The sequence below is a fragment of the Drosophila novamexicana genome, unplaced genomic scaffold (genome assembly GCF_003285875.2).
Source record: "Drosophila novamexicana strain 15010-1031.04,08,12 unplaced genomic scaffold, DnovRS2.1 tig00000462-arrow-pilon, whole genome shotgun sequence".
NCBI lineage: Eukaryota > Metazoa > Arthropoda > Insecta > Diptera > Drosophilidae > Drosophila > Drosophila novamexicana.
In genome coordinates, this window is record NW_020824806.1 from 2,140,669 (window position 1) to 2,155,659 (window position 14,991).

The 14,991-nt window shown below is 42.4% G+C and overlaps 1 protein-coding gene across 1 annotated transcript; it reads left to right on the forward strand.

Moving 5' to 3' along the window:
• The first annotated feature begins 1,997 nt into the window (after positions 1–1,997).
• On the forward strand, positions 1,998–5,551 carry LOC115761023. The gene is made up of 3 exons (XM_030702637.1): positions 1,998–2,116; positions 2,173–3,634; positions 3,694–5,551. The coding sequence occupies exons 1-3, from the start codon at positions 2,058–2,060 to the stop codon at positions 5,437–5,439; spliced, it is 3,267 nt and encodes a 1,088-aa protein (XP_030558497.1). The 5' UTR covers positions 1,998–2,057; the 3' UTR covers positions 5,440–5,551.
• The last annotated feature ends 9,440 nt before the right edge of the window (positions 5,552–14,991 follow it).

The following is a 14,991-nucleotide window of genomic DNA, read 5'->3' on the forward strand; positions in this document are numbered from 1 at the left end:
GGGTACAACAACTGCGAAACAACATTTACATTTTAAGTAGTTTTTAAATCGCTGCAGACAAACGTCAGCGTGTTGACAATTTATCATGCGCCATGGAATGGCGTTACATGATTCAGTTTCAGATTCACCGAGCGACCCAGCGGGCGCCCTAAGGCAGCTGCAATTTTGATTGATTGCTTCGGCTGAGCGCTGCTCAAAGCCAAAATGGAGACGCACTTGTAATACACACAGGACTTGCTCTGGCAGCACCTTGAGATGCGCTGCTTTTTATTTTAATTAATTTATGGCAACTTATTGATTTATGCGCGCTGACCACAGGCCGCACAGTTCGGACTGTTCGGACTGTCCGCACAAGCTGCATACTGCCACAAGCAAACGCAGCTGAAGTGTGTTAACAGCCCGGTATGGTCGGGTTGAGGCGGAGCGGGACGGGTCGGCGAGGCGCTTGCAACTGGCAGAGGCGCCACTTAAAAGTAGAATACTCAATTAGCTGCTGCTGCTGTTGCCTTGGCTGCGGCTGCGGCTGTCGCTGCTCGGCTCGTTAAGTTGATCAATGCCTCGCCCGTGGCTATCGCCTCGCGCGAAGTGTCAACATAGCGTCCTCTCAATGCATGCACTGCGAAAAAAACAACAACAAATCGCGACACAATTTGATCTGAAATTGAATTAATTACTTGAGTTTGAATCTGGGTTTGACAATAAATAAATTTCTTGACATTTCGAGTAAAATAGCAAAAAATTCGAAAAAGAATGTATGCTACGATGGAAACATTTTGTTTGTTTTCTAAAAGTATATTTTATTTATACCTTAATGGGGCCAAGAATGAAATATTTCTTTTAATATTTTTACACATTTTTTGTTATTATGATTTTTTAGATTTGAAAATAGTACTCTTTGGGTATCGGAATTCTGTTTCTGCAATTCACAAAAAGCTGGAAATAAGAAATCTTCGGATAAATGTAGATTTTTATTAATTTAAAAGCGCGCTTCCAATTCTCAATCTGTTTAGGCACGTGATGACATGATATGCTGTTAAAATTATGCCTATCGCTTAGGTTGCTTGAATTGGTCTCTAAAATCTGCCTAATTTCTTTCAGTGTATGTAAAAGAGCTGCTTGCATTGTTCACTTTTCAAGCCGGTGCATTAATTATACACTGCGTTTTATTGGCATCAGGCAAATGGCAGGCTCACAGACCCTTTGAGCCTTATCACACGCAACACAGTCACAAAAGTTAAAGTCAAAATAAACGGGAAAATACAATTTAAATTTTTTTCATTTTACTTAAGAAACTTTGCAGACAACTCGAATGCCAAATATGCCTAATTTTAATGCTCTTGCTCTTTGCTTTGCCGAACGAAAGTTTTTGAAAGGTGGGCAAAGTTGCATTGGGAAATTTATGAAGTGGTGCGCGGCTGATTTCAATTGTCCATTCGGTCGATTCATTCTATGCCATCAGTTCAGAAATCGAGTTTTTCCCTGGTCCATGGCCACTTGAAGCGCATTTTCTGCGCCATTTCAATTCTGACTTTCCCGTCTTTTCTGTCTTTTCTGTGTTTTCTTGCCTTTTGCCTTTAGCTCGGTTGTTTGATAAATTGTCTGGAAATTACAAATGGACAAGAGGCCAATAGCTTTTAGGCAAACGCCTTTAAGGGGGAGCTGGGGTGGACCAAAAACATTTATGGTAATTTCAAATAAATGTATGGCTCTGGCTGTGTGTGTGTGTGTGTGTGTGTAGCAGATTTTAAGGCGCTTCCTGTCTATTTACGCTGATTTATGGACGGGAGAAGGAGCGCATTGTTGTCTCTTAATGGCAAATGTCGACAAATTTGCTTTAATGGTCAATATAATGGTTGTTATGCCTTTGCTTTTGATTTATTTGTTGAGTCGGACTGATTGCTTGTTTTTGTCCGAGCTAACATGTCTTTTCAAAATATATCAAAAACATTAGTTGACTTTAATTTACTTGTCTCATTCTCGTTGCTAGGCCTTAATTTTTAACCAGTTTGTCATTTGGCTTCACAGGCTCCACACACACAAATTTTTTTATAATCAAAATGCCAAATGCTCCCAAATGCGCTGAATGTGGGCAAGTGCACCTCGCCGGTGCCAATGGGTAAGTTACCTAACAATGTCCTGCGATACAGTGTGTGTAAAAATATGTGCATATAGTGCCATCTACTGCTGCGGGCCGTTGTTGCGAGCTGTGCAAATGACTGGCTTATACAAGGATTGCAAGTATTTTGTGGACATGAGCTGTCGTTATTCTCCAGAGCGTATACTCGCCGATTTCCAATTGTTTAGCTCATGCAAGAAGAATGAGACATCGGTGAAACATCTTACCAATTTCGTGGATAATCATTTTGATCAGCCTGGCACGGAAATGGAGTATTGGTGTCCGCCTGATTGGCGAATGGAGCCCGCGTTCCTAGCCCAAATCAAGGATCCACAATTAAAAAAGTTTGCCTCGGACTTAAATCGTATTTGGAAGCAGCTGGGCCGCAACATGAAGGATTGTGTCAGAACAAGCCCCCAAATGTACTCACTGGTATATGTACCAAATCCGTTCATTGTGCCCGGGGGACGATTTGTAGAGTTCTACTACTGGGACACATATTGGATTGTCCGCGGTCTGCTCTACAGCGGCATGCAACAGACGGCACGCGGCATGATTGACAATCTGCTCTATATGGTGCAGCAGTATAAGGCGGTGCCCAATGGCGGCCGCGTCTACTACTGGGGTCGCTCACAGCCGCCCCTGCTTGTGCTTATGGTCAAGGCATTTTTAGAGTTTACCAAAGATGATCAATATGTTCTGCGCATACTACCGTTGCTCGAAATGGAGATGGATAACTTTTTAAAGAATCATTCGGTACAGGTCGAGGGCCGCACCATGTATCAATATCGCGATAAATCATCGGGGCCACGACCCGAATCGTACCGTGAAGATGTAGCCAGCGCGGCTGGCTTCTGCTCAGATGACGAAAAGGAGGAACATTATGCAAATCTGAAGGCTGCCTGCGAATCGGGCATGGACTTTAGCTCGCGCTGGTTTGTCTCGCCCTGTGGCACCAATGTGGGCACACTGGCCAACATCAAAACATCCTGGATAGTGCCCGTCGAGCTGAATTGTATACTCTTCCGTAGCTGTAAGACACTGGCCGAGTTCAATACCATGGCCGGAAATACCGCCAAGGCGCAACAATATCGTAATATTGCCTGTGGTCTGATCAAGGCCATAACTGCTGTGCTATGGAATGAGAAGCGTGGTGTCTGGCTGGATTACGATCTCAAGAACAAAACACCTCGCGACTATTTTGTCGTCACAAATCTATCACCGCTCTGGTTGCATGCCTATCCCATAGCTGACAACGAAAAGATCTCGAAATCTGTTATGGACTACATCGAGGAGAATAAGCTAGACTCATTTCCGGGTGGTGTGCCGCACACACTGAGTAATACTGGCCAGCAATGGGACTATCCGAATGTATGGCCACCAATGATGCTCATGCTGATCGAGGGACTGAATAATCTGGCCACTCCCGAGGCCGACGAGATGTCAAAGCGTTGGCGAGAGCGGTGGGTAAGAACTAACTATGAGGCGTTTAGTAAAACTGGTTTTATGCACGAAAAGGTGAGCTAATTTTTGTAACGTGCGCCTGCGTTTCTGTGTCAATTAATCCTCCTCTGCAGTATAATTGCGAGGAATCTGGCGCTGCCGGCGGTAACGGCGAGTACCAGCCCCAAACGGGCTTTGGATGGACAAATGGTGTCCTGATTGAACTGTTGGCCAGGTATGGCGAGGAGCTGACGGCTTCCGATGCTGATCCAAATTGTGGGGCTGAAGAGGCTGAACCGGATTGTACCTGCCGTTGCGACGACGAAGAAAACCTAAAGTCAGCTTTAGAAGGTTGTCCCATAACAAGCGAGGCATATTTGGAACAGAAGGCCGCGGAAGAGGTAGCTGCGTCTCAAGATTGTGACTGCCCTCAAGATGCCTATAATGCGCAGGATGTTGCAAGCTTTGCAACGAGTGAAAATCCATGTGCACCCGGCTGCCCCAATTTCCCCTCCACTCCAAACTGTGGTCCGGCTCAAACTCAAGCGCTCAATGCGGCTCAGCCATGTCAGCCGCCTCAGGTGCCTCAACCGGCTGCACAAAAACAATGCCCGAAATATCAACAAGCACCACTACCTGCCGCTCCCTCACCCGGTGCACAATGTACCCCAAATGCTATTCAATCCCCAAAACAGGGTGCAAAACGATTATCTGCTGCTGCTGCATATCCAAATTGTCCAGATTGTTACCAATATATTTATTCAGCTCCAGGTCAACAGGCTGCTGTTCCACCTCCACCCGGTGGACCACCATGCCCGGCTTTTCAGCCAGCCCCCATTGCAGCTGCACCCGGTGGACATATATGCGGGGCTTATCAACAAGCTCCCGTTGCAGCTTCACCCGGTGGGCAACCGTGCCCGGCTTATCAGCAAGCTCCCGCTCCACCTGCACCCGGTGGACAACCGTGCCCGGCTTATCAACAAGCTCCCGGCGCAGCTGCACCCGGTGGACGTTTATCAAATGCTTATCAATCTAATGGAGGCCAGATGAATCAAAATCGGCCTGGTGCCTATCCAGGCTATTACCAAAATTCTTATCCAGCACAACAAGCCCAGCAAGCTCCTGCTGCATATTCACCCGGTGGACAACAATACCAGCAAGCCCGTCAAGCTCCTCAATATGCTCAAGCTCAACAAGCTCAATATCCTCAAGCTCCTGGATATGGTCAAGCCCAACAAGCTCAACAATATTCTCAATATTCCCAATATCCCCAATCTGCCAAATCTCCTGCTACAAATGCACCGTGTGGCATATGTAATCAAGGTCCTCCTCAAGCTCAGTCACCTAAAATTCAGTCTCCTCAACCTCGTCAATCTGATCCGGCTGCTGTGCCTTGCTTGCAAACTAACCAAGCTGCAAATCAGATGCGTCAAGCTCCAAATCCCTATCAAGCTCCTTTAGTTGATCCCGCTTCCGAGGTCTGTTCCGTGTGCTGTGGCGCTTGTGGAAGACCAAAGGAGGCCGCCGCCATGCAGTGTCCCGAACCGCAGCCGATTCAGATTGAAGAGGGCGACGTTAACTGCATGTTGGATTTGAGTCCCTCAGAAGCGGAAGAATTGCGAGCCATGTGTCCATGCGATGGAAACGCAGATGCAGACGCAGACGCAGACCCAAAAAGTGATATGTCCGATTGTGCAGATGAAGACGACTGCGATTTCTTATGCGAACCAGCAGTTCCGACCATGAATAAGTTATTTCCACTTGCCGATGACTTTAAATGCCCGCTGCCAGTAGAGCCCGAAGAGTCCGATACAGAAGCTTGCCAATGTTATAAAATTAAAGAGGAAAAGGAAACCGCCGTGGAAAAGGATTGTGATTAAATTTGGCAGCCAAAGCATTTGACAGAATATTATATTTGCCTTGAAATAGTCTAAATTTAACAGTAATGGTACAAGCAAAATAAACCATCAAAAAGGAGAGGTTACTAAAAATTCGATAATTTCTTCCTTTCTTCAAAAAGCCGCGTGCTGCTGCCAATCTTTATGTGCCTGTCAAATATCTTTATGTTATGGCTAATATAGACACACACTCTCCAACGCAACCCACCCACTCACACACATGTGCTATCTTCTAGCGTTTGGGCAAGGACACATTTGTTGAAAAGCGAAAGTCTCGTTTGACACAATTGCCACCCCACAACCATTGTCTGTGTGTGTGCGTGTGCGTGTGTGGTTCAGCTTGTCTGTCAGCTGTGGGTGTGAGCTCCTGCTCATGATATTTGCGAACAAATCGTTTATACGCCAACCCCAGCACACCACCAACACACACGCATGCCACATTACAACATTTTGTTGACTGTGTGTGTGCGTGTGTCTTTACCGGCCCCCTCCTACCAAGCCATCCGCTGATGCGATTGTAGTGCTCTGATAATATTGAAATGCCGTTTTGATTGGCTTTGATGTCTGGCAAAAGTAACAGTAATAGTAACGATTTCATGTTGCTAAATGTTTTATGGCCCAACACACTGGTCGCTGCTCTGATGTGATTAAGCGATAAGTAGTCAGCCATGAAACATTTTGGCTGGGGTCCCGGCCCTGGCAATAGCACTGGAGCTGGCCTCCATCTGCATAAATATAACATAGTTCAAATTTTGGCGTTTAAATAATTGCACATTGGCGCTTAATTTAATTGAATTTTCCAACTGAGCGCCAACAAAAAAATAAATAAGCCTTGAATCAATTGGCGCTGCACGGTACAAGCATTTAAACGCTTCTTATCCAATTATACACTTCTGGCCATTTGTCAGCGAATGTGTCAACCGTGTGCGCCGTATGAAATCAAAACCGTAACCAAGAACCAACAGCGAAATAGAGATGTGGGCAGTAGCAGCCGCGGTAGCTGAAAGGTAACCGCAGTCGTATGATAAACGCACTTATTCGGCGCACTTGATGTTGAAGAATGTGCACATCATTTCATGCTTGGCACGACTGCATATGGCAGTTGGTCTCTCTCTCACACACACACAGACAGTCAGAGTTGTAGACAGAAAGGGGTCTGCAACATGCTCAAACAGAAAATTACAATTGAATTGATAGTTAAGATTCTAAAACTTATAGACGATTTAAAATTATAATATGAAATACAAAACTAAAATATAAAATTGGCATTGCTTACAGAAAATGTGTCTGTGAAATATTAAAGCGCCTTTCTATGTGATTCTCATGACCCCATTGATTTAATACGTATTCATTTTAGTTTCTGTTTCCAAAATAGAAAACGGAGCAATCGAAAATGCACTTTTTAAATATGAATGCGCCTTTCTAAGCGATTCTCATGATCCCATGACGTCTAGCTGAATTCACATATAGTCTTGGTAGTTAGTTTTAATACAAACTCATTTTGTTTTCTATTTTCAAACTGGAAAAAGGATTAAACGCTTATAGAAAATGGACTTGGTAAATATTGAAGCGCCTTTCTATGCGATACTCACGACCACAAGAGTTCTTATGTTCTTGTTACTTAAGTGATGTATATATAAAGTGTTGATATTTAAAAATTTTTTATTTGAGATACCATACAAAGTCTACATGCACAAAATATTTCAAGGGAATAACTAATATTGAAAATCTCTGACTGTGCACTACGCCCATGCACGTAGCTAAAACAGAAATGTGGAAGTGCTGTAGTTCATCAGTCTTAAGTTGACGTTGTCGCTGTCAACGGAAATTCCCTATTGGATTATGCATAGTCTTAAAGCACCGCAGCTTTTAATATTGAAAACAAGACAAACTAACGAACTGGCTGGAGCTGAAGTTGCCTTTGGACTGGCGCTGCGTTTCTAATTAGAGCGGCGTCGGGATCATTTGCATCTTATTGACTAAATTAAGTGGCAGGCAAAAGTTTGCATTGAAGAAACTGAAAGCAAATTAATTGAAATGAAATGTCAAATACGCTCTCAAAATACGTTATCTATTGTGGAATGATGTTGGGCTTTTGCTGCAGATGGAAAATTTGCATCGTCAGCTTCCAGTTAGGAGCATGTGCAGCAGCTCGAAATATTTCAATTACTTGCTGTTGCACATAGATACATACAGAGACAGCTACAGGCACACACATTTATACACACGTAAATAAATAAAATCAAGACAATGCCAAAGCACATGCAACAACGAAAACGACAACAGCAATAGCAACAAATCTGTGATATGTCAAACTTTGCCATATTTAATTTCCTCTTTGCGAAATTAGTTTTGAGCAAATTTTTGCACAATTTTCGTGTAGTTCGAAACACACACACGCGCACACACACCAGCACATACATTCATTTGCTCTTTCATTTCTTTTTTTTTTATATAATTTTTTTTTATATATTTTTATGTGAGTCCGTTTTTTCGTTTTAGCGCGCAGCTGCAATAATTCTTGTTCAAAAACTACAAATTGAGTCATAAACAACTTTTGATTTCGCATACATACATACACATAGTATATGCGGAATGCCAGTCCGACTTTAACCCCGGCTCTATACGATTTCGACTCTAACGTAGTTTTTTGCTGCATACTTTTTGGGGTGTTGCCTGGTTGCTGAGCAGGCACCCTGTGCCTGGCTTGACTCACGCTTGCCGGAAGTATAATTCGTATTTTGTGTGCTCGTTTTAGTTAACCTTTTTAGTTGATATATGTATACATTTGTGTGTGTGCGTGTGTGTATCTGCACTCATTAAAATCAAAAGCATATAAAAACCGCTTATTTCATAATTTAGCAGCCGCACATTTAGTTGTGGTTAAAAGTACAAGGAAATAAAATAAAAAACAAAAAAAAAGTTTTTCTTTTTTAAAAATAAAGCAACTTTTAAAATCGTTTAAAAAGGTATGCAAACAATGTAATGCCTGTTGGCTGCCTGACTGGCTGCCCAACTGTCTGGCTTACTTATGTATTTTATTCTTTATGATTTATTTCGAAATACTCTTTTTCGGGCAGCCAGACACGCAGACTGACGGACCCACAGACGGAACAGACGCAGTTGGGCCAGCTCACCCAAAAAGCTTGCCGCTTAATTTCATTAAACATTTATGAAATAAAGGCACAAGCTGCTGGCGTATTAAAATTTGATAGTCTGCGGTGGTCCCTGTTGCGTGTGTGTGTGTGTGTGTATGTGTGTGTGTGCATGGGTGCGTGTGTATATTTGCTGCTACGTATGCGTCATTGTTAATATTGTGCTGTGGTTTAACACCAAAAGTCACCAATGGCTCCGTTTTTATACTCCAAGGAGAGTCGTTCAGTTTACTGACAAAAAAGAAGTCAAAAGTTATTGAATTAAGTATAACGCTTATTTAATTTCGGAAGGATTCTAAATGCTTTTGGATTAAGTATAATGGATTCTTTAATCAAGTTACTACAGAATTCATACATATCACAATCTTAAAGCTAGATGATCCTCATGATGAGACCCAAAATCAACTCAAGAAAGTGACCAAGATATCAAGGAAAGAGCATCCAGCAGACTGGATAATCTGAGTTACTTTTGTTGCAGAACATATTTGTTTGTCTTCGATAGAGTATTTACAATTCTGCATTTATGGATTGAAGTGTTTTTGTTTTTCTTGGTTTTATTGTCTTTTGGAGTTTCAGCTGTGTGCACTTTGTTTGATGGACTTGTTTATGAGCAATTTCCATTTTCATTTGCCGACTGCACCTTGCAAATGACAATTTTTGTGTGATTTTTATTAATGTTTATTGCGCGCGGGCGTTTAATTTGATGCGCGACCGGCCATGTCCATGTCCAGCAACGCAATGCAACCTGAGCTGACTGAAAGGACACGGGCAGCCAGTTGGAAATGCAATTTGCAAATGCGTATTGCATATTGCGTATTGCCAAGTGCGTGGTGATTGAGGCAGGCAAGAGTTGCCTGCTGTCTGGGCTAAGAGCCAACAGTGCCAACGGATCTGCCCAAGAAGAAAGCATTTTTTGGCCAAATTGCATTTTTAATATCGTTTGCTGGAAACGAAGGCAACGGGTGGCAGGTGGCAGGCATTTTGTTGCCAGGGTTGCCATTCCACATAATGAATGTGCGCTTGGAAATAATTATTTTTATATGAATTGCAACGTTAACCGTAACCGGAAGGCAGCTAACGGACAAACAGGACAGGTTGGCAGCCGCCATTTTGCGCTGTCACTAACGGTAACAGCAGCGGCAACGGCAATGGCAACAGTTACCGTTACTTGCAAATGAAAAGTGCTCGCATATTACATACTTCAGCAAACTTACAAGACATTTTGGCATTCTGTAATATTCATAACTGCCTTGGCAGTGAATAAGTAAGCTCGCACTCCCACGTGCAACTCACAGCTCTCCTGCTGCACGGTTAACTACCTACTGTGCATTAATAGCCGGGCTACAAGTCTTTTATTTATTGCATTCAATTTGGTATCGCAGTTTATTTAAACAACAGACAAAAAATGATCAGAACTTTTATAAAAACAAAATCTTACTAGAATCTTACATCTTAGTCAAAGTTGTGTGGAATATAAGTGGAATTTTTTTTTGCTTTAAATTTGGAGATTTTCTTAAAAGGTTATATGAGCTTCCTTCTCAATCATTTTGATAGTTAAATTATTATGTTTTTGTTTGTTGTCGTTACCAATTTTATCCGTCTGACATAATTATCGCAACACGGTTTAAATACTCAATTCTGGAAGAACTTTGAACTAATAGCCAGTCGTAAAATAAATGAAACCTATGACTTGCCAAAGAAATTTGTGCATACATTGAAATCATCACTTTTCCACACATAGTTGTCAAAAATTGGTGGAACAATAGTTTTTTTTATAATTTTCTTTTCATATCTGAAATATCGAGTCGATTTTCGACTGAGCTTGAACACGGTTCGTCAAGCGATCCGCCCACCAAAAAAATTAGCACATGCCACATTGGTTCTCATTAGATTACTGCTGATTGTGCTGTGCTCTGCCCCTGTTCCTGTGCCTGCCCCTGCGCAGCCCCTCCCCTGCCCTGAGGCACTGCAAATGCTGACATCTGTGACAGCGCCTTTTGTGCTTTGGGGGAATGGTCGCATTGATTGTTTTTGCCACTGGTAATTTGAAACTTTAAAATATTTATGATTTATATAACGTTGAGCGTTAGTTGGGTCTACACACCCTCCCTCCCGGCCCCACCCACCGCACATTGCAAATCACGGCCAACCCCTGTCTGTCAAGCGGTATTGTGGGGGCTAGCTGGGCGTCAACGATGGTTGGGGGGCTGAAATTTTTCATTATAGAGCTATGCAGGCTAAGAACTGCGTCTAATGGACTCCGGGAGGCGCGGCTTGCGTCATTTTGCATGCAGTGTATGGGGTCAGAATAGAGCGACAAAAATATTTGACACGTGCTGTTGTGGGCTGGCGGGATGGCGGAGGGCTAGCGAGGGGGCAAAGCTGCCGAATTGAGTTGTCAGTTGTGCGAAAAGTTGCGTTTTATGAGGGTTGGCTGAACTGAGGGGGGGCTGACAAAAGTTGCGAAACTCACATTAAATATTAATAAAAATGTTGCCAGTGGGAGTTGCAGGTGAGCTGGGAGTGTGTGCGTATAAGTCCAGGTTGAGGACGTGCTTAATAAATAATCAGACGCGAAAAATAACCGAATTCCTTTTTTTGGATTCGGCGACATTTGATTTGTCTAGTATTTTATTATTCTTCCACTTGAAAAGTTGTATTGATACGCAAAAGGGGTTGGATCGGGAAACATAACAACCCCCAGTTCGAGTTGAAATGACATCCAACAAAAAAAATGCTCACTAACAATTTATTATCAACCACTTAGGATCAAAATAAGCGATAGTCCATTGAGGCTTATTACATTCTAAAAACGAAATAGCAAGTGACACCCGTTTTCATCTCACAGTTCAACCCGATTTATGACAAGTGCAACAGTGCTGACAACGAAAATCAACCCTTAGCGGCATTTGGTGTAGAAATTTTTATGGACCGTCAGAATGATATATGCATGCCAATATTATGACAACAACAACAACAGAGATAACAACTACGGCTGGCAACTGTTGAAATATGCCGCAGGGCTGAAAGACCAACAACAAACCCACAACAAACAAAAAAAACGAAAAATGTGAAAAGCAAATCAGCAGCAATAACAACAACAACAGCTAGAAAGACGATGGGCGTAAAGTTACGCGCGCATATGTAAGTGTCTGACTTCCGTTTCCGCTCGATATGCGGTGCTGTTGCTGTTGCTCTGCTTGGGGGGTGTTAGCAATGTTTTAGTAGCGGGGGCGCTGACTGGGGCTATTACATTTTACTTTTCATATTTGCCAGGAATAACCGTGAAATTGTTTTTCTAGTCTACATGCCTGCGCGTGAGTGAGTGTGTGTGTTTGTGTTAGTGCGTGCCAACTACCCCTTTTGTCAATTCAGAGCAGCGCACATAGATTGTGTCTAGCTGTGCATGTGTTTGCGAGTGTGTGAGACACTTCAAACTTTCATCTGTGCCGCCCGAGGCCACGCAGTGATAGACTACAATGGTGCGAGGGCCTGGCGGTAAATGCTATTTAAATATATAAATTTTAATAAGCTCTCGACCTTTGTTTTCTACTTTGCATATACATGTATACTCTGTGAGGGAGCTGTAGATACAGTGGACAAGCGTTAACTTGAACGAGTACGAATTACAAATTTATTATCTATTGTAACTCTTAACTTTGCGCCACAATAATTATTAAATATTAACCTTTTTCGTTTGATATAATAACATTGATGTGCATACATGCATGTGAACATTTGTCCCGACTGATTGACTGGCGGACTGAGAGACTAATTCGTGATCAATTCACAGAGAAAGAAAACTAAAGTTTTTACTGTAGCAATCTTATTTGATGTAAGTGCACGCCAAGACATGTTTTTGGAAAATTCACCCCCTGGATGGCAAATTGAGAACTAAGGCAGCATAACCCAAAGTAAAGGAAGCTGTTTGCGTATGTTCGAATGTATTTATGTACAATGTTTCATACCAAATGCAGAAGAAGTTTGGTTGCCGTTAAAAAAATAAAAACAGAAACGTATTTGGTAAAAGTCTCCCTTCTATGCGATTCTCATGAATTCAAGCAAGGTATACAGTCTTTAATGCTTTTAAGTGCCGCTGATCTCAGTCGTGCGTGGAAGTTCTCTCTCCCTTTCTTTCATTTTATTCCTCTTTATTTCTTCTGCTTCCATGTTGATTTGTATTTTAGCATATAATTATTTGTATTCTTTAGGTTGACATTAAACTTTGGGAGAAAGAATTTACTATGAACTATTTTTCAGAAACAAATGCGTAATTCCATGTAGATTGAACTTTAGTAGATAGAATTCACTGTAAACGATAATTCAGAAACAAATATTGAATTCCACGTAGAGGATAGGGAGAGGGTTGGGCTATGTGGAACGGTTGCCAGCGATGCAGTCGAGCAAAAAATCAAAATACAAATCTTTCCTTTCATATACAATTAAACTCAATTAAATCCGCATATTTAAACGGCAAATTGCAGCGGCGGCTGTAACACCCGGACTAACACTCTAGGTCTAAGCCCAATTCCCCAGAGTGAGTGCATCGTCAGATAAACAAGGGTAAGGCTCCAAAGCTGCCCAAGTTACGACGAGCTCAGCGAACTTGAACCGCAATTTTTTTTTTGGCAATGCCCGCACTAAGACATTTCTTTTTTGGCTACTTTGCTGCCGCAACCCTCATGAATATGTAAGCAGTCGCTGTGACGGCAACGGGGTTGACGGGACCTCAAACAGGGGAATGGGTCTGGGCCGCGTTAGTGAAAGCCACAAAGCGCCAGGTAACATGGCAAAGGCAACCTGCAGTTGGCTCACAGACAAACATCAATAAACAAGAACCGTCGCGTAAATAATGCAGCACCAAGGGGAAACAGGAACGGGAACGGAGAGGGCGAGAGTCGTCTCACGATTTGACTTGCCCACGAGGCACGCACGGCGCAACATCAAAAGCAGACGACAGATAGAGTCCTGTGTTTAGGTGGATACGTGCCGCTAGACAGTCGCTTAGTCAGACAGCCGGCCAGACGATTCCCTTGTGCATTAGCAGCCCTATATATAAGATATACTTATAGACATATAAGTAGTTTCTCGACTGCAATTGTCTTTGCAGCTCATGCATTTTACATTTTTAATATATTGGCTGGAATTAATAACACGCACGACGGGGTGTTGTTTTGGGAATGCTATTAGCTTCGATGTGGGTTACCGTTTGGGCCCTGGACTCGGGGATGCATAACGCAGCGTGGTTTACGGTACAACGCGTACCCACATTGCCCGACATGGGGCACACAATCAAATCACGGGCCGAGTTGGCGGCCGTGCGTGCAATTAGCTAAAATGCCGGCGTTACCAGCTAAATCTACGAGCATTTCAATTTGCGGGTCAGAAAACTTTGCGAAGCACCAACAACAATAACAAAAACCTTGCTGCACACTGCCAAAAACTTTGTAGTTGCTGAACAACAACAAAAAAAAAGAACGCTGCAAAGTGCAGACAGTAAAAAAAAGGCAATTGCCACACCGAATATTACATACCCTTGCAGTCATATTACATGGATATTTCTGGCATTCATATATGCTGCATTGTAATATAATTTTTCTAGTGCTTCGATTTTTCCTACAGAGCTTTATGATAATGTAATCCGATCTTCATAAGATTTAACATTAGATATATCTCCCAAATGGCAAGATTTGTTTAATTCTCTTCACAAAAAAAACTCCATACAAGAACTAAAGAAAGTAAACTTCGTGTTGCCGAACAATATAAGAATATATGAGCTGAGAAACACAGTCAAGGAGAGTTTTCAGTTTGTATCTGGTTTTTCAATCAACCAGATATCAAGCCTAGAGAATTCGACCTGGCCTATTAGATATTTATGATATATAGTTTCTCAGATATGTTTTACATATTTTGTGACGAAATCATAATACCCTGTCCAAGAGTATGGAAAGTATAAAGAAAAGCTGCGCAAACTAAAGGCGAAGGCCGTCGAAAATATGCTTCAAGTGGCAAAGTTTGTGCTGAAGACATTAATTTGAGCCTTGATGATATTCAATTTAGGCACTCCGCAGAGACTTGTGGCACTACAAGCCAGCCACACACACACACACACGTACACTACGTGCAACAGCGGCAACAATGGCCGCAGCAACTGTAAAATATGAGCACAACGGTCAAACTTGTATGTGTACATCCCTATATATGTATATAGATATATATATACACTTACTTATATACTTATTTATATATATGTATATGTATATCTGTGTATAAGGAACTTGGTGACAGTGGTGGTAAAAAATTGGCCTGCCAAAAAAAGGGAAATGTATTTTTTGGCACAACTTTTAACATGCACTTGCTGTGGCTTGTTTGTGTTTGT